This window comes from Scyliorhinus canicula, chromosome 11 (assembly GCF_902713615.1).
Source record: "Scyliorhinus canicula chromosome 11, sScyCan1.1, whole genome shotgun sequence".
NCBI classification, from domain to species: domain Eukaryota; kingdom Metazoa; phylum Chordata; class Chondrichthyes; order Carcharhiniformes; family Scyliorhinidae; genus Scyliorhinus; species Scyliorhinus canicula.
This window is the reverse complement of record NC_052156.1, coordinates 14956593-14976702: the sequence shown is the minus strand read 5'-3', so window position 1 is coordinate 14976702 and position 20110 is coordinate 14956593. Positions and strand designations below refer to the sequence as shown.

The window sequence follows — 20110 nt, the reverse complement described above, 5'->3', positions numbered from 1 at the left end:
AAGTTTTTATAGTAGAGAGGTTGGTGTCTGTAATTAAGACTTAATCTCCGCCTTAAAATGTATGAAATAATTGAATGGACAAGCCCCACACTTCTGCCATGTTTAGTGAGTATCTATTGGGTTAGTACCACAACTTCATGCTCTTTATATATTTGAATGTCCAGTCCAGTATCGTGCAGAGGCTGGGAGTTGCTGTCCAATTTGCTCAATAATCTCTCGTTATTTTTAATGCAAAATCCTCCAGGCCAAAGTTTTGTTTTGTCCCCTTAGGTACGGACTGGCTTTGATGGGTTGGGAGGAAGAACCAAGTTTATTGAACCTGTATCCTTTTGCTGTTTTTTTGCAAATCCTTTGTGAGTGAAATGGAAAAGGTAAGCTGAAGTCGAGCACGTTATAGAAATGGAAGTTGGCAGACTTTTATGCTGCAGAGGATAAGCAATCAGAAACTTGGCTCAAAGTTGAATAGAACATTGACTGCAAACAGTCTGTTTCAGTCCGAGATGACGGTGAGGGAGGAAGGATGGGATTGATGAAAAAGATGTGCGGTTTGTGGTGGGAATTGTACCTCATCCACGATTAAATATTGAACGGCAGTCTTGTCAGCATAGAGATAGAACGGTTGAAACAACTGGGTGGACCTTGTATGTGTAGGTCACGTCTCCCAGGACTAGATCACAGATTAGGAAGGGAAATTGGATTTGTTTATTGTCGCGTGTACCGAGGTAAAGTGAAAAGTATTTTTCTGTGAGCAGGTCAAACAGATTATTTAGTACATGAAAATAAAATAAAAAGAAAGTACATAATAGGGCAACACAAGGTACACAATGTAAATACATAGACACCAGCATCGAGCGAAGCATACAGGAGTGTAGTATTAATCAGGTCAGTCCATAAGAGGGTCGTTTAGGAGTCTGGTAAGAGTGGTGAAGAAGCTGTTTTTGAGTCTGTTCGTGTGTGTTCTGACTTTTGTATCTCCTGCCTGATGGAAGAAGTTGGAAGAGTGAATAAGCCGGGTGGGAGGGGTCTTTGATTATGCTGCCCGCTTTTCCCAGGCAGCGGAATGGGCTAAGGATAGATGTAGGGAGAAGCCACTGGTGGTAATGTAGGAATGTGAAGGGGAACCACTGCTGGATAAACTCTGGCAACTATTGGAAAAGTAAGATTGAATATATCAAGATAATTTTGGATCCCTAACTATGTTTACAGTTTCAGGGTGATTGTGTTCTAGCCGTACATTGTGATCACTGAGAGTTTTAGTGTCCTGGTTCACTCCAATGTTTGTGTCGTTTCAAAATTGCAAGAAGGGAATTTTGTTTTAATCTGTTGCTTTTATTTTTAATCAAGCTATTTCCTTCAACATGACTTCCTTCAGACTAAAATGACTGAAATTCGGCCACTGCCATTAAAGGCAAAAAGGAAGAAAGTGTCACGGATGATTGTCAATACTTCCACCTGCAACCAGCCCAAACTGGAGAATTTCCTGATTTGATTCCCGAACTTCAGACTTGTCAATGTGAGATGTGATTTAAGTCAAAGTCCCAATTGCAAAACAGCCTCAGTTCCCGATCACTACAATTAAACCAGCTGGCAGCCCACTGATATTACCCTGGTCCTGGAAAGCCAAAATCACATGGTATTCCAAAAAGAAGGAAGCATCGTGATATTGAATTCCTACTGTCAGGGGAAGGGGGCCTGTGAAAGGACGGAACAACTTTGAACGAAATCATCTCTCGTATTGCGAATCGTGCCCCGACACCCTGAGATACTAGTGCTGGGGATTACAGCATATTCACCCAGCATCAAACAGCCCACGTCACATGTAGCATGGATTAGGTGCAGAGTCAATCTCCCTGCTCTGTTCAAGGATCGTCACCTACAGCTGCACCTGTGTGACAACTTTCTGTTCTCTGCATCAAGTCCGTCCCTCAATGAGATTGTCACTTTTGGACCAGGGTGGTTTACGGTAGGGATTTTAACAGTTTGCACAGTTTTAGGGTTCTGTCCAGACCTATTTTTGCATTAAGTTGCTTTAGTATGTCTCTGAGCTAGGCCAACATTAAATTCATGTTGTTCGGCAGGCGAGCAGACTTCCATTCCACAGGTCTTGGCTAGATTTGATAAAGGTTAATCCAGTCCTCTGGTTTGGCTCATGATCATTCAGCAAAGGGTTTCTTTGTGTGGTTTGGACTAGATTAACCTGTCTATTTGAGCTACTCACAGAACTGCCCTGATTGTCAGCAATTTACCAGTAACAACTTGATACATCTGCCAGTACAGCACTGTGTATTAAAGTTCAGGGTGCAGTGATCCCGAGATGGATCCTTCAAATTCCCATTGCTGTTTATTAAGTGAAGTTTCAACATAATTTTGAACACCATTAATGATTTTATAATGGTACAAATACTGGCAATAATTTCACTGTAATGAAAAGTTGGCTTACTTTGTACGTAGCATAAAATCCAGGGACAGTTGCCACAGCGGCCACCATCGGACTCGGTCGGGCAGGAGTTTGAACTGTTACGTTTTAATGTTAAGATGAGACAGCAGAAACACCAAATTCTTGTGGTTCACTGAGATATCCAGTACCCAGCCTGACGTACGGCAGACACTTTCTTTTCACACCGATCTACAACAGTTTTGTTTGTGAAGTTTTAGCAAAAAGTTAAATGACCTATGCTAAAAGGTTATCTCTTTTATAATCTACTTGGTTCTTTTGTCTTCCCTTTCTATTTCCTTTAAATGATGACGTCGCAGGATCTGCTCGGGGTTAGTTGCTGAGCCTGACTTGATGGTGCACAGATACTAAGCAGACATTGTTGAAGAGAATCAATAACCCTGAGGGAAGTTCAACAGTCCTGCAATTCTAATTGTGTGTTAATTCAGCAACCTTGCACTGTCGGGCGCAGTGATTCTTCAGGTCGTCCTTTGGTTTGTAAGTGCTGAGCATTCAAAGCAAAATGTGATTATAATTCTTCCCTAATGGTAGTTTATGAAGGCCTGCCTCCTCGCCTTGCCCCACGCTTGCAGAGTGGGCGACCCTCAAGCTGTATATAGCCAACTGTCTCTAATAGAGAGAGATGCCTACGGTCCTTTGTGGGCTGTGGTTAATTACTCACTTGGCATTGTTAATTTTAATAGAGATGCTGCTGTTGAGCTCTTCAAAAGAGTGGTTCCACGATGACAAGAATGCCTCTTTAAAAGTCTCATACGTCTTTGAAATAAGGTTGAAACTTTATGGTTGGTGTAAATTTAGGACAATATTAAATATTTTAAAATCCCTGTATAAATTCAGCACTTATTCAAAAATGAATTGGAGGAAAATAAGAATGTTACCTCTTGTTAACCATGAATTGATCCCTAAATCTTCTTTCAATATCAGTGGGAAATCAAAGATCACTTCATTGATCAATGATCATGGGGTTGCACAGTGGTTAGCACTTCTGCCTCACAGTGCCAAGGAGCCGGGTTCAATTCTGGTCTTGGGTGACTGTGTGGAGTTTGCACATTCTGCCCGTGTCTGCGTGGGTTTCTTCCGGGTGCTCCGGTTTCCTCCCACAGTCCAGAGGTGAGCAGCTTAGGTGGATTGGCCGTGGTAAAATTGCCCTTAGCATTCAAAAGATGTGCAGGTTAGATGGGGTGACAGGGGTGGGCCTAGGTAAGGTGCTCTTTCAGAGCATCCGTGCAGACTCGATGGGCTGAATGGCCTCCTTCTGCACTGTGGGGATTCTATGATTTATCTCCTCCCATTGGAAAAGCCATGAGAACATGTTTTTTTGTAGGCTTGCAACTGTCTTTTTATTATGTAATTATTGCTTGTTTTGGATTAGGTTTTCCCCTTGGGTTTAATGTTGTACACTCATCAAATAGGATTCAATATTTTTTTAAAGCAAAAAGTTAAAGAAGTTTTACTTCTGTATGGGATTCCTCTGACTATCCAGCTGATTTCTCTGTATTCTCGTTCGGTCGGGGCAACAAGTGTGTCGGTATGCAACGCACCCCAAAGATCAGGTTGCAGGAGAGCACGCAAGTCAGCTCCTCCCATGCCCATGGTGCCTCTGGCAGTGCCGGTGGAGTTTAATGGACTATCATTGGGAGTCATAGCATGCTATCTATTCATTCGTCTACTGTTGCTTTAGAAGCATGAGAAAGCCAGAATGTGGCCATTCGGCCCATCATGGCTGTGCAAGACATTGTAACGCTTGTTTCTAACTAGGTGGTAACCATAAAGGATGTCAGACAATCGGCGCCCTTTCAGCTCCTTATCTCCTTGTAACTTTTTTAAGATTTAGCATTTCAACAATCCAGTCCTCAAATCTAGAGCCAAGTTAGCCAGAAAGGTTGGACTTTGATCAAGATTTCTTTAGATTGAGCGATTAAATGCCCAGTGAATTTTGGCAGTGAATTGATTTTGTTTTTGAGTGAAATATCCCTATGTTTTGTATTTTGGATCTGAATTGTGCTTGGATTAGGCCTTTGTAGTCAATTAGATTGACATCACCAACAGGAGAGAAATGTGGCCTCAGCCATCAAATTCGACCTGTATACTACTGTTTGTTTTGAGATTAGATTAGATGAATTTTCTGGTGTGATTTGTGTTGGTTGTTTGTCCCAAACCCTTTGTGAAACCACTTTCCAGAGTCACTTTCAATCCGATTCATCCGGCATTGGATGCTTATTGCTTGTATCAGAAATTGATGTGGTACATGTTCGCAAACGTGGGCGAAAAAAACAGGTTCTTGAGATTTCCTTTTTGCATATTAATAAACTGGTGAAGCAGACCAAGATATTTAGCCATCGATCGTCACAGCCACACAACAGCCTGTGCTGAATACTCAAATCGAATTGCATCGGGTTCGTTATTTAAAGGGGAGGATTACAATCTCTGGGCTGTGATTGGTATACGATTGGCTGTCGTGTTATAGATGTGAGCATGTGGGAAATAATTGCAGCCATTTTGCAGTGTAGTCCGCTCTTTAAACTCAGCTGGCATTATCATTATCAGCAGATGTTAACTTTCAATACACACTTCTGCTTCCAGGAGTTTCCAAGTATTCTCTACTTTTATGATCTCTTTCTCGAGGCTAATCTTTTTTTTTGTTTGTTCCAATGATTGATCCAGGTTGATGTACCAGTTAAAAAGCTGAATGGCGCAGGCTTATTTTTCTTGGACATTGATGTATTGGGTTTTTTTGTATATTTGTTGTAAAGTACCTGAGACCATTAAATATTTTGGCATGAAAATGTTTTCTTTCTCTCGTTTTCCCTTCAATAAACGGTTGGAGCATCCAGACCAGATACTTTCACTGAGAGATCAATGAGTTCAAGTTGAATAATAGCTCGCGCGGCGTTTATGACTAAGCTTTACAACCTGAGTGTTCAAATCATCTCTCTTAAACTGACCCTGTGGAAATACTTGAAAGTCACCCAAACAACTTGTATTAAACAGCTCCTTTGACACAAGAGTCTTGCAAAACAAAATTTGACATTGAGCCACATAAGGAGATAATGGGATAAATAACCAGAAGCTTGGTGACAGGTAAGGCTTAAGGGTAATCTCAAAGGAGCTGAAAAGATTCAGTGAGAATATTACAGGGCTCAATGTTTTTTTTTATTGAATGTTTTTCAATTTTACCAAACATTACAAAAAAAATTATTTTTACAAACCCACCGATGCAACATATTGGAAAAAATATAAAAAGAACACAAACCCTCACGACCCATACCCCCCCCCCCCCCCCCCCCCCCACACACAGACACACAGACTGATGGTGATTAATTCGTTAAATGGGCAATGGAAGGTCGCCACCTTCGGTCGAATCCCTCGACCGATCCCCTCACGTTGTATTTGACTGTGTCCCTCACAGAAAGCACTAAGTCGTTTTCATAGAGGAATATCCTGTGCTCCATTCCCCCCCCCCCCCCCCCCTCTCCCCAGCAACTCCCTTTCGCTCAATCGCCAATACAAATAGGGGAGACATCGGACACCCCTGTCTCTTTCCCCTAGGTGAAAGTACCCTGAACTCCGTGTTGGTACGCACACTAGCCGAGGGGGTCTTGTACAGTAGATAAACCTCTCGAAAACTGGAAATTGGTACATCCACTCCACCCTGTCAAATGCCTTATCGGCATCCAAAGACACAACCACCTCTGGATCAGGCCCCGCAAAGTTGTTGGTGTAAACTTTCTGCTTTGGTAACATATTTGGCTATATAAATTAATGCCTACTTATTTTCTGCTGAGCCAGTGAAGATTGGACTAAGAGTGACTCTAACAGATGTATCCTCCAAAGACAATGGGCCAGTGAGGACCAGTGCTCCACGGACTGCAGGAGCTGTATTCTAAGCTGTCAAGACACCTGTGAGGACTGGCAACTTATGACTGGCAAATCATAACCTTATGTAATCACGTGCGCAACATATTGATTGGACGAATGTAACATACTGTGTAATGAATTGATAACTATATATAGAATGAACTGCGATACTAAGATAATTGATTGGCTGTATGTAAATGAGAATGCAAACTAATTCTGCTTTTGAAAGTATATATTTTTTTATAAATTTAGAGTACACAATTGATTTTTAACAATTAAGGGGAAATTTAGCGTGGCCAATTAACCTAACCTACACATTTTTGGGTTGTGGGGGCGAAACCCACGCAGACACGGGGAGAATGTGCAAACTCCACACGGACAGTGACCCAGAGGCGGGATCGAACCTGGGGCCTCGACGCCGTGATTGAAACTGTATATTAACCCAATTTAAGCCACAGCTCAGAGAGAAAGTGTGCCGGCAAGACTGAGAGGTCTAGGGCCTTTCTCCCAGAGCTCTGCAACAATAAATTGCTTCTTTTGCTCACGTTAAGGTCTACTTGTGAATATTTTCACCCAACAGAAGGGAACTACATTTAACAGACGACAGATGTTAGACAACAGTTTCCGGCCCTTAACAATCCTGTCTGATCTTCACCCATCACCCCAGGGAGACGGGGCTCTAACCTCATTGCTAGCACCTTAGTCAATACCTTGGCATCAACATTCTGGGCAGCACAGTTGCTTCACAGCTCCAGAGTCCCAGGTTAGATACCCGGCTTGGGTCACTGTCTGTGTAGAGTCTGCACGTTCTCCCTGTGTGTGCGTGGGTTTCCTCCGGGTGCTCCGGTTTCCTCCCACAGTTCAAAGATATGCAGGGTAGGTGGATTGGCCATTCTAAATTGCCTTCAGTGTCCATTCTAAATTGCCTTCAGTGTCCAAAAAGGTTAGGTGGGATAAAGGATAGGGTGGCGGGGTGGGGCTTAAGTAGTGTGCTCTTTCCAAGGGCTGGTGCAGACTTGATGGGCTGAAAGGCCTCCTTCTGCACTGTGAATTCAGGGCAGGTGCAGACTCGATGGGCTGAATGGCCTTCTGCACTGTAAATTCTATGATTCAGCAACAAAATAGGACGGTATGACCCACATTTCACAGGAGAGAAATCGATGCCTCCACTAGTGTTGCCAGAAGGCAGACCCGGGTCAGAGAGTCCTTAAACATGTCCACCAGCAACTGGACCAATTCTCCGGCAAACTGCTTATAAAACTCCATCGGAAATCCATCTAGTCCTGAGGCCTTGCCTGGTTGCATCTGCCCAATAGCTGCGAAGACTTCCCCAGGACCTAGCAGTGCCTCCAACAACCCTGCGCGCTCCTCCTCCTGGTGAAATGAGGCCAAAGTTGTCACCAGCGCACCCAACCCATACCCCTTCCATAATTCTGCCTCAAACCTGCACCCAAGCAGCCCCTGGGTTACTAAACCAACCCAGTGCTTTTTCCACGTTGGCCATGCAATAATAAAAAAGCAATATTGGCACCGCCAGGCCGCCAATTGTCCCTCTGCGACAAATTTCAGACACTCCAAAAATATCAACATGTCTGCCACCCCCCCACCCCCAACCCCGGCAGCTCCGACATGTAACAATTCTTATAAAAAGTCTCAAACACACCATTAATTCTATCCGGGCTGGACACCAACTGGCCAAGTCCCTGACCTAAATGATCACCTGAGAGGCCACCTCAGCTGGTGAGCCAGGAGACGGCCGGCTTCCTCTCCATATTCATAAATAACCCCCTTCGAAAGTGACAGCTGGTGCCCCGCCTTACCCTTAGACAACAGATCGAACAGTCTCTGCAGTTTCTTCCTACTCGCTAGGATCTCCGGGGTAGGGTCATTTGAATACTTGAAAACCACCTCCAGAATATTGTCAACTAGCTTCTGCCAGGGCAGCATGGTGGCGCAGTGGTTAGCACTGCTGCCTCACAGTGCCGAGGTCCCAGGTTCGATCCCGGCTCTGCGCCACTGTCCGTGTGAAATTTGCACGTTCTCCCCATGTTTGCGTAGGTTTTGTTCCCACAACCCAAAGATGTGCAGGGTAGGTGGATTGGCCACGCTATTTTGCCCCTTAATTGGGAAAAATTGAGTACTCTAAATTTTTTTTTAAAACTACCTTCTGCCGCTCTTCTCTTGCCTCCCTATCGATGTGCGCCTTGTATGATATCCTCTCCCCTCTTATAGCCACTATCAAGGCCTCCCACAGCGTGGATAGACACATTCCCATTGTACCCTACATACTTATCTATAGCCTTAGCCCACTAGACCCATATCCCCAGGTAGCCCCACATCCAGCCTCCATACCAGGTGAACAGGGCCCACTCGAAAACCAAGTTGGCAGCATGGTCTGAAATGACTATAGCCAAATATTCTGATTTCCTCATCATGAGAAGAGACCTATCCATCAAAATGAAATCTATACCTTATGAACTGGGGAAAAGAATGAAAATTCTTTATCCCCCAGGCGTATGCACCTGCATGGGACCTTTCCCCCCCTCCCCGCCCCTTCACTTCCATAAACGCTAACAGCGCCTTCGTTACCCCTGAAAGAGCCAATATCTGCAGTCCAGATATTGGACTAACTTCAGTTTTAGCACACAGTTTAAATCTCTCCCCCAGAAGCAGTTGCTGTGTCTGCCACAACCTTGTCTGCTAAAATGCGAACCCGCTCGTTAATAAAATTGCCACTCCACCCCCGCCCCCCCCCCCCCCCCCCCCCCCCCCCCCCACCCCCAGCCGCAAATGAGTCTCCTGCAAAAGCATCACATCAACGCTTAAATTCTTCAGGTGAGGGAAAACGCTTGGAGCTACAAGGGTTAGGGGGTCTAATGATGAGGTCATGTGACCAACCTGAGCTGGGGGGGGGGGTCTTTCACCCCCTCTCCCACTCAACCCAGGGTCAGCCATTTACACCATGAAGGATTACCCTGCGCCCACACCAAAGGCCCACCCAAGATGGGTGCCAACCCCACCCAAAGGGTGAGACAAAGAAAAAAAACCTAGTCACCATCAGAGAACTAATCCCCCCCCCCCCCCAACCATGCTGATTACCTACCAGAGAAAAATACACCCTCCTCACCAGCCCTAAACACCGACCAAGGTCGGCTCATTGAACCACGTCTGACCAGGTCCAACAGGTTGGAGCCCCCCCCCCCCCCCCCCCCCCCGGCCACCACACTCCCGTTCGATAACTAAAGCCTTGCTGCTGGTGAAGTAGCCCCCACTGATTGAATATTAAGGAACTAAGAGAAAAGAAGCTCCTCAGCCCTTCCCAGAATCATACGTAGAAAACAAAATCCAACACCCCTGCAATACTCAAATTCTCACCAGGGACCATGTATTTTCATTGCTATTATTTTAACAGGGCGACATGGTGGCGCAGTGGTTAGCACTGTTCCCTCACTGCGCTGCGGATCCAGGTTTGATCCCGGCCCCCGGGTCACTGTCCATGTGGAGTTTGTACATTCTCCCCGTGGCTATGTGGGTCTCACCCCCACAACCCAAAGATGTGCAGGGTAGGTGGATCGACCACGCTAAATTGCCCCTTAATTGGGAAAAATTAAGAAAAACTATTACCTTAACCACCACCCCGACCCACATTGGCCCTCCCACCCTCCCCTAATACAACATATGCAAACCTCAAATAACAACAAATATATACCGTATAGAAGAAATCCCAACCAAAACCATCACGTCAACAACCATAAAAATCCCCACAGAACCTCATTAACTGAGTCTAAGACAGGGCTGAGAATGTTGGTAGCTGAAGGCACAAGCCGCCAATTAGTGGAAAGATTAAGATCAGAATTGTGCAGAGTCTAGAATTGGAATGCAGACATATTGTCTACTCGCTGCTCCCAGTACGTTCTCTACATTGGGGAGACTGGGTGCTCAGTCCACAAGCCTTAGCACAATCTCCTGGCCGCTTGCCATTTTAACTCAACATCTTGCCCTCATGCCCACATGTCCGACCCTGGCCTGTTGCAATGTTCCACTGAAGCCCAGCAGGAATTGGAGGATGAGCACCTCATCTTCCGATGAGGCACATTACAGCCCTCTGGATTCAACATTGAGTTCAACAATTTGGACTGTGACCTTTCTCCTCCATATTGATCCTTTTTATTACCCAAAATATTTGTTGCCCCTTCCCCCTCCCCCACCGGGCCATCTGTCACTTGTTCTTGAGTTCTGCTTTCACTGAGCACCGACCTTTGTTCACCTTTGACACATTCTGATATCTTACCTTGATTGATTGATCGATATTTATTGTCACATGTCCCAAAGTACAGTGAAAAGTATTTTTCTGCAGCCAAGGGAGCGTAAACAGTACATACATAGTAGACAAAAGAATAATCGACAGAGTGCAGCGACAAATGGTACCTTTACGCCACTATCAGCACCTTCTGTAGCCCTCTGCACTACCATTGACATTTCCTCCGTCACATGCTCCACACATTTTTGCTGCATCTCTCCCAGCTCCACCTATTCACTGACCTACTCTGCTCCAGATGCCCCACCTCCTCTTATACAGCATATCATCCATCACACTTCTCCCTCACTTTAACACTAAAGAAGAGTCATACAGACACAAAATATTCATAAAATGTGAACCGATTCCTGGAATGGCGGGACTGACGTACGAGGAGAGATTGAATCAATTAGGATTGTATATGCTGGAGTTCAGAAGAATGAGGGGGGGGACCTCACAGAAACCTATCAAATTCTAACAGGACTGGACAGGGTAGATGCAGAAAGAATTTTGCCAATGGTGTATCCAGAACCAGGGGTCACAGTCTGAGGATACGGGGCAGACCATTTAGGACTGAGATGAGAAATCTCTCCGCCCGGATAATCTCTCCTCCCACAAGACCCGAAAGACATGCTGTTAGGTGAATTGAAAATTCTGAATTCTCCCTCAGTGTACCCGAACAGGCGCTGGAATGTGGCGACTAGGGGATTTTCACAGTAACTTTATTGCAGTGTTAATGTAAGCCTACTTGTGACAATAATAAAGATAAAGATAAAAGAGTGCTCTGGTTTCCTCCCACAGTCCAAAATGTGTAGGCCATGCTAAATTGCCAAGTGCTAAAGTGTCCAAAGATTAGAAAACGTTATGGGGATAGGGCGGGGGAGTGGGCTTAGGTAGGGTGCTCTTTCAGAGGGACGGTGCAGACTCAATGGGCCAAATGGCCTCCTTCTGCACTGTAGGGATTCTATCATCCTCCACCACTACGCACCCAGAATCCTCCCACCACTTCATCTTGCAAACATCTCATCCAGTATCGATTCCCTCACCCCACCTTTCACACCTCCCAGGCCCACCGAAACCTGTTCAACCTGACTCCAATGACCAAGGCCCCTCACCCCACCATACGCCCATTCATAAGCCAACCACCGCTTGCTAGTGTGACGACCCCTGCCAGAGCCCCCCCTCCTCCCTTCCCCACTCCTTAAAATCCACCTAAGCTATTGGTCATCTGTCCGACATATCTCCTTGTGTGGTTCGGTGTCAAATTTTGTTATTTCTCCTGTGAATGGTGAGCACTATTGCTTCATAGCGCCAGCATCCCAGGTTCGATTCCCGGCATGGGTCACTGTGTGGAGTCTGCACGTTCTCCCCGTGGCTGCGTGGGTTTCCTCCGGGCGCTCCGGTTGCCTCCCACAAGTCCCGAAAGACATGCTTGTTAGGTGAATTGGACATTCTGAATTCTCCCTCTGTGTACCCAAACAGGCGCCAGAGTGTGGCGACGAGGGGATTTTCACAGTAACTTCATTGCTGTGTTAATGTAAGCCTACTTGTGACACTAAGAAAGATTACTATTATCATATTACAACCTTAGTTTAACCTGAAGTAGTGTTTATTTTTATCTACTATGTACTTGTGCATCCCAAATTTTAATCGCTCCACCCTTCCAACCATGCTTTTGGCCACTTAGCTTCCAAGTTCGGCATTGCTCCTGTGAATGGTGAGCACTATTGCTTCATAACGCCATCATCCCAGGTTCGATTCCCAGCATAGGTCACTGTCTGTGCGGAGTCTGCACGTTCTCCCCGTGGCTGCGTGGGTTTCCTCCGGGTGTTCCGGTTTCCTCCCACAAGTCCCGAAAGACATGCTTGTTAGGTGCTTGTTATCTGTACATCTCTATATTACCCCCGTGCCAAGGCAACAACGCTCATAACATAAGCCTGACACTGAAGATCAGACTGTGGCCCTTGCCCCTGCATTGTGTTCAGGTTCAAATATCTGATCAAACCCGAGTGTGACAAAAACAACTTGTATTCGCATCGTCCTTGACCATAATCCCAAAGCACTTCAAACGAGGAACCAGACAACAGTTGACAGAGACAAATGGTGATATTAAGAGAAGTGAGGACAGAGATTTTAAGTGGTGAATTAAGGGATTGAGGTGGAAAGGATATGGGAAGGGAGGGAATCCCAAGTGATGAGGGTCCAGAAGGTGAAGACACAGCCCCCAGTGTTGAGGTGAAGAAAATCAGAGAAACACAGAGACCAGAATTGGGGGAATGCAGAGTTCTGAGGGATGTGGGGCTGGGGTAGGGTGGAGAGATATGGCAGGGACATGGAGGGATTTGAACACTAAAATAAGACATTTAAAGATGCACACAAAGGTGTCAACAGGGCACATTCCAGTTCAACATTTTCAAATGTTACTTCTGGAACCATCCCTTCCAGTTATTGCTGGTGAATTCCTCAACTCTGCTAGTGGCTAAATCAATGGTGGGCATCCTACAACCCGGGGGCCCACATGCGGCCCACTCAGAGTTCTGAGTGCGGCCCAGGAGATAGTTTGTCGACCGCTGCCCGTGTGGAGGGTTGCCACATTCCGCTGATTTCCGTCCATGGAGCTTTTTTCCTTCCGGTGGGCCTGAATTGATTCGCACGTAAAGCAAGAGAAAGTGAAGTGAGGTGCGTGATGATTGCTCACAACATTGACTGTGAGAGCCCGTGCACTCCCTCTGTCCAAATTGTAAATTTTTTTTTGAAGTTGACACTTTTATTTTTTTATTTATTTATTTTTTAATATAATTTTTATTGGAATTTTTTACAGAAAATATAAAACATAACGACAAACAATGAAATGCAACAAAATAACCCATAATAACTGTATCACCCCCAGACCGTATCGACGCATGTATCCCATCCCCCACCCCCCCAACCCCAATGAACAACAGAAGAACTTAAAAATTAATTTAAATTAAATAAACAAACATAGTCATCGTCCCCCCCCCCCACACCTTTTCCCTCCCCCTTCCCCCCCCACCCCACCCCCTGGGTTGCTGCTGCTACTGTCCCCGGTTGACACTTATTAATGTGCAAATGATTAAGCATTTTCTATAACTTATTTTGAAGCATTCGGTGTGTATTAAATGTATTTTAGTGTGGCACGGTGGTGCAGTGGTTAGCACTGCTGCCTCACGGCGTCAAGGACCCGGGTTCGATCCTGACCCCGGGTCACTGTCCGTGTGGAGTTTGCACGTTCTTTCCATGTCTGCATGGGTTTCGCCCCCCACAACCCAAGGATGTGCAGGGTATGCGGATTGGCCACACTAAGTTGCCCCTTAATTGGAAAATGTTTCAAAATAATTAAATGTTTTAAATCTGATTCAGAGGGTCATGGTTCGGGAACAAGACTGATTTCAATCTTGCGGAGTTGCCTATCACTGGTCTAAAATGACATCTTTTGTGTCAGCAAAAATCAGGAACTACCCACTTGGAGCTGCATGGTGTTGGTGAATCCCCAAAGGGCCCTGGAGACAGTGCGGATGTGAACACTCAACAAATGTTCCTTCCGCACATCAGGTGCTGCGGTGCTGGGAAATATAATTTGGGGTAACACTTCCTGACAGGGAGAGATCTCTGAGAATTACCCCGATGTCTCAGAGAGGCAGACACTGGCACTGGGCCAGGAATCAGCGAGAAATGCCCAGGTTGGAAATTAAATAGTTGGAAATAGCGTTTTAGTCTCGGCTCTTCCCACCTTCCCTTAAATAAACACAGAGAATGAAAACATCCTCAACCGGGCAGAAGTCTCCAACATTTGCTTCAAATAAGCTTTTCACTCCATTAAATGCAGTCCTTTGGAGCCCTGAATTTCAATTTCAGTTTCACTTTCTGTTCTGATTCACTTCCTTGTTCCCGGGCACTCGTGTTTTCAAAGAAATTGGACTTTGGCTGCTTGCAGTAAGCTCCACCTCTTAAAGTGGTATTCAATTTTGAATTTTGCTATATCACAGAATTGTTAGGGTGCAGAAGGAGGCTGTTCGGTCCATTGTATCTGCACCGTCTCTGCAAAACGAGCATCATGGTTCACTGCCATTTCCCCCGCCTTTTCCCCGTACCCCTGGACATTGTTTCTATCAGGTCCATGAGGCCCGATTTTAACCTGACCGCCCACCGGGGTATAGAATGGATTTTACATTCCATTATCTCCAGTGTTCAGATAATATCGAGGCTATCTTTCCACTTCAATCAGCAGTCCTGGAAGTTAGCACTGGAATCTCTCAATGATCTGTGTAAAGATGATTCACCTCCTCCTAATGAAAATCTTTTGCATTTGAGGGTTTTCCTGAAGCAAGGGAGGGATAGAGGCAGGCTGGCGCTACCCAACCTTTTGGGGTACTATTGGGCGGCCAATGTGTCAATGGTGCGTAAATGGGTGATGGAGGGGGGAGGGGCGGCGTGGAAAAGAATGGAGATGGCGTCATGTAGAGGTACGAGCCTGGGTGCCATGGTAATGGCACCGTTGCCACTCTCCCCTAAGAGGTTTACCACGAGCCCGGTGGTGGCGGCGACCCTAAGAATCTGGGGACAGTGGAGACGGCATAGGGGGGAAACGGGGGCTCGATGGAGGCTCCACTGGGTGGCAACCATCGGTTCATCCCGGGGAACACGGATGGGGGATTTAGGGGGTGGCAAAGGGTGGGCATCAGTAAATTGAGGGACCTGTTTATTGGCGGGAGGTTTGCGGGCCTGGGGGAACTGGAAGATAAATTTGGGCTTCCCCAAGGGAACATGTTCAGATACTTGCAGGTAAAGGCGTTTGCTAGGCGACAGGTAGAGGGATTCCCTTTGCTGCCCTCACGGGGGACGATGGACAGAGTGCTTTCGGGGGTGTGGGTCGGAGAGGGGAAGGTGTCTGACATCTATAAGGTAATGCAGGAGGTGGAGGAGTCGTCAGTGGAGGAGCTGAAGGCTAAATGGGAGGGGGAACTTGGGGAGCAGATCGAGGACGGGACTTGGGCGGATGCCTTGGAGAGAGTCAACTCTTCCTCTTCATGTGCGAGGCTTAGCCTCATCCAATTTAAGGTGCTGCACCGGGCCCACATGTCCGGGACTAGGATGAGTAGGTTCTTTGGGGGTGAGGACAGGTGCACCAGATATTCGGGGAGTCCAGCGAACCACGCCCATATGTTCTGGGCATGCCCGGCACTGGAAGAATTCTGGAAGGGGGTGGCGGGGACGGTGTCGAGGGTGGTTGGATCCAGGGTCAAACCAGGGTGGGGACTCGCGATATTTGGGGTTGGGGGTGGAGCCGGGAGTGCAGGAGGCGAAAGAGGCCGGTGTCCTGGCCTTTGCGTCCCTAGTAGCCCGGCGGAGGATCTTGCTACAGTGGAAGGATGCGAGGCCCCCAAGTGTGGAGACCTGGATCAGTGACATGGCGGGATTTATAAAGTTGGAAAGGGTTAAATTTGCCCTGAGAGGATCAATACAAGGGTTATATAAACGGTGGCAGCCTTTTCTGGACTTCCTGGCTCAAAGATAGGTATCTTGTTCAATAGCAGCAGCAACCCGGGCGCGGGGGGTGGGGGGGGGGGGGGGGGGGGAAGGGGGGAGAGGGGGGGGGGAAGAGAGAGGGGGGGCAAGGGGGGCTGTTCCTAACTATAGTTTCTTTTTTTTTTGCTACGGTTATGTAACTTAACACTGGGTTAACTTAAGTTGTTGTTAATATGTTGGGTTGTTCATTGAGGAGGGGCGAAGGTTTATGATTGTTGTTATTACTGTTATCGTTGGTATTTTAGTATGGTTTGATGGTGTGTAAATTCAAAATTTTTCAATAAAAATTATTTTTTAAAAAAAGAAAATCTTTTGCATTTTACCTCATGTCGACCGGGCGGCACGGTGGCACAGTGGTTAGCACTGTTGCCTCACAGCGCCAAGGACCCAGGTTCAATTCCGACCTCGGGTCACTGTCTTTGTGGAGTGTGCATCTTATTTCCATGTCTGGGTGGGTTTCCTCCGGGTGCTCCGGTTTCCTCCCACAGTCCAAAGATGTCCCAGTTAGGTGGATTCGCCGGGCTAAATTGCCCCTTAGTGTCCAAAAGAGGTGCAGATTGGGTGGGGTCATGGGGATAGGGCGGGGGAGTGGGCATAGGTAGAAATGGCCTCATTCTGCACTGTAGGAATCCACCCTCATCCTACACCCATCGCTCAATGTAAATTCCCAGTTCTATCATCGTACGACCCATCATCTAATCCCAGATTGAATTTGGACACAGTACAGCAGGTGTCCGGGGTGTGTTGCCCTTTTAAGGGGCTCGGAGCCAGGCAGGAAGCTTTCTGATCGCAGATCTGTGCCGGATCGAATCGAGCCGGTGTCACTGGGCTGATCGCTGGGTGCAGTTTGCAGAGGGACGGGAGCATCTTTCCCGGTGTGACAGTTGCAGTCGGTAACACCTTCCTGATCCAGTGCCGGGTGAGCCCTACAGAGACTTGGTGGCGGGAACCAACTGCAAGTTATCAGCTGGAGTTTGAGACCAAAGTGGGTGTGTTTAAAATCCCATCAGATATGAAAGCAGACATGAGAAGTTCAGGTCAGAAACTGACATGTGGAGTGATTGATTTCCTAGATGCAAGTGAACGTTCTCTTTTTGAAAAGGATAAACTTTCAATTGAAATTTGCCCCAATGCTTATCCCCCCCCCCCCCCCCGAATGCCCGTTTTAACCGGGGCATATTGTGTTTGGCTGGTAACGGTGTTAAGGTTAAGAGGGTGGCGCCGCAGTGATCAATGTGCATTGAGTGGATCAGTCATTGGAGAGAGAGAGAGGAGAGTCAGTGCATTTTCTATTATCCAACAACCTGAATCTATGATCTGCATCTCCACAGATTTAGAAGGGGTGTAACAACACAATTCTTCAATTCAATAACCGAGTGACATTTAACAAGGTTTCTCTCTCTCTCCCCTGACATGATTTAGATCAGGGGTGGACAAACTACGGCCCGCCAAAGGTCTTTATGCGGCCCACCAAGATCAAGTCATTAAAAAAAAAAAAAATTTTTTTTTTATAAGGTTAATGTGGGGGGCTGTTGGGTTACTGGTATAGGGTGGATACGTTGACTTGAGTAGGGTGATCATTGCTCGACACAACATCGAGGGCCGAAGGGCCTGTTCTGTGCTGTACTGTTCTATGTTCTATATGAGGCGCCCAGAATCATAACCGGGTGAAGCGCCATTTTTGAAAAGTAGAGATAAAGAGGGCTAAAGGCAGGATGCCGCCGGGGGAAGCGCTGAGGTATATGCCGCATGCTAATTGGTTACAACCGGGACTATTAATACTATGCGGCCCTTTAAAATTGTGAATTTCTGAATGTGGCCCTTGCACAGAAAAGTTTGCCCACCCCTGATTTAGATAAATGTAACAGCTATGCCCGGGAATTAAATGAAACTGACATTAGAAATGTTTGAAAATGAAAGTGAAACAAAGGGTTGGGGTGGGGGGGATTTTTGTGCTTCGTTCCTGTTTAGGTTGTAGGAAGTGCGCCTGTATTGTTGCCAACTTTCCTTTTGAAAAGTATTTTGCTCCAGGGTTACATCCATGCTCTGTTTCTGTCCATGCAGAATCTTCAAGCATCAATTGTTATTTACATTTCCCAGACCGGGAATTGTGAGGCCCCACCCCCACGCTGTTCTTAGCAGGGTGGATGTGCCAGCCTCACTGGTGATAGCACACGAGGCCATTCGGCCCTTTTCTATCCATGCCTGGGCGTGGGCTGGAGGCACAGAGGTGCACCCGTGAGGTTCAGAGGCTCCTGGGTAGCCCACTTTCAGACATGGGTCACCCCGCAGCTTAAGGAGGTGCACAGTCAGAGAGGGAATGGGTGACAACCAGTCAGAAGAAGGGGAGAGGGTGGGCAGGTGGTCAAGGAGATCCCAGGGTGCATCTCACTCCAGAGTCGAGGTCAGGGCATTGTGGGGGGGGGGGGCTCCGCTGCACTGTCCGCGTTGGAGAGCAATAGCGGTTGGAGACTCGATAGCGAGGGGCTCAGACCAGCGTGTCTGCAGCCGCAGACATGACTCCAAAGCGGCATGTGTGAGGCCAGTTCTGGGGTAAACTTGCCCAACAAGTTTACCATGCCTCGGAAGCGCAGCACCACCTTCTTTTCTTCAGGGGTCTTCATTGCTTCGAATGCCTTGACCTTGTCTGTGTCCGGGCGCACACCCTGCTGAGATATCTGGTCACCTAAGAACTTAAGTGTCGACATGCCAAAGCAACACTTGGCCCTGTTCAGCTTGAGGCCATTGGCATGGACACGGCGGAATACCTACTAGAGTCGAGAGATGTGCTCTTCGGGGGTCGTGGACCATATGATAACATCGTCCACATACACATGAACCCCTTCAATGCCCTCCATCATATGCTCCATGATTCCATGGAAGATCTCCGAGGCCGAGACAATGCCGAATGGTTATAGCAGTACCTGCCAAACGGTGTGTTGAAGGTGCAGAGCCTTCTGCTGGACTCATCCAGCTGGATAACCAGAATCCATGTGACGCATCTAACTTTGTGAAAACCCAGGCATGTGCCATCTCACTGGTGAGTTCCTCCCGCTTCGGGATGGGGTAGTGTTCCCGCATTATATTCTGGTTGAGATCCTTGGGATCAATACAGATGCGCAGCTCCCCCAAAGGCTTTTTTACACGTACCATCGAGCTGACCCAGTCAGTCGGTTCTGTAACTTTGGAAATGATGCCCTGGTCCTGAAGATCCTTGAGCTGTGCCTTCAGGCTCTCCTTCAGTGGAGCCGGGACCCGGCGTGGTGCATGGGCCACAGGCGTGGCATCAGGCCGTAGCAGGATCTTGTCCCGATATGGCAGAGTGCCCATCCCGTCAAACATATCCGGATACTGAGCGAGGATGTCGTCAATGGCAGCTTGAAGATCCACGTTGGGGGAGGTCATTGTGTAGACCCGCTGCACCAGGTTTAACTGCTTGCATGCATGTGCACTGAGCAGGAAGGCCCTGTCTGGCTTGATGATTTCAAACCTTGGCCTTGCATGATTGCTCCTGTTTGAGACAAGCAGATGGCAGGATCCCAGTGCTGTGATGGCATTGCCGTTATAGCCCAGGAGCTGGCAGGCTGCTGGAAGGAGCTTGGGTGGCTTCTTGATACGGTTGAAATCTGCCTGTGAAAGGAGATTGGCAGAAGCACCTGTGTCCAACTTGAACTGGATCGAGCATTGATTTACTTGCATCACCGCAAGCCATTCGTCCGCAGAATCCACTGTGAGGTTGGACAGGATTCGTGATGATGTCGGTGAGGCATGTTCATGTGTTCATGTCGCGGGTGATGCACAGCTAAATATAGGAGATAAACCAGGTCAGTCTGGAAGGCAGAGGAAAGACAGACATGTTCAGGCACAAGGGAATATGGCAAGGCTGGGTGGCATTTATTTTAATGCCAGGAATGTTCGGGTGAGGCAGATGAACTGCGGGAGTAGATTAATAC

General features: G+C 47.1%; 2 protein-coding genes across 2 annotated transcripts in view; both read left to right on the top strand.

Moving 5' to 3' along the window:
* LOC119973638 (TRAF-interacting protein) overlaps positions 1 to 3543 on the top strand; it is a gene marked incomplete at its 5' end in the record, with an annotated part of 38232 nt that extends 34689 nt beyond the window's left edge. The window contains 2 exons of the mRNA XM_038812019.1: positions 271 to 321; positions 1373 to 3543. Of these exons, the coding sequence (XP_038667947.1) occupies positions 271 to 321; positions 1373 to 1489 (168 nt within the window). The remainder of the gene's footprint in view (positions 1 to 270; positions 322 to 1372) is intronic.
* A 13410-nt stretch (positions 3544 to 16953) lies between these two features.
* Positions 16954 to 20110, top strand: part of LOC119973637 (ubiquitin-like modifier-activating enzyme 1 Y) — a 354147-nt gene continuing 350990 nt past the window's right edge. The window contains exon 1 of the mRNA XM_038812018.1: positions 16954 to 17194. Within this exon, the coding sequence (XP_038667946.1) occupies positions 17170 to 17194 (25 nt within the window). The 5' untranslated portion in view covers positions 16954 to 17169. The remainder of the gene's footprint in view (positions 17195 to 20110) is intronic.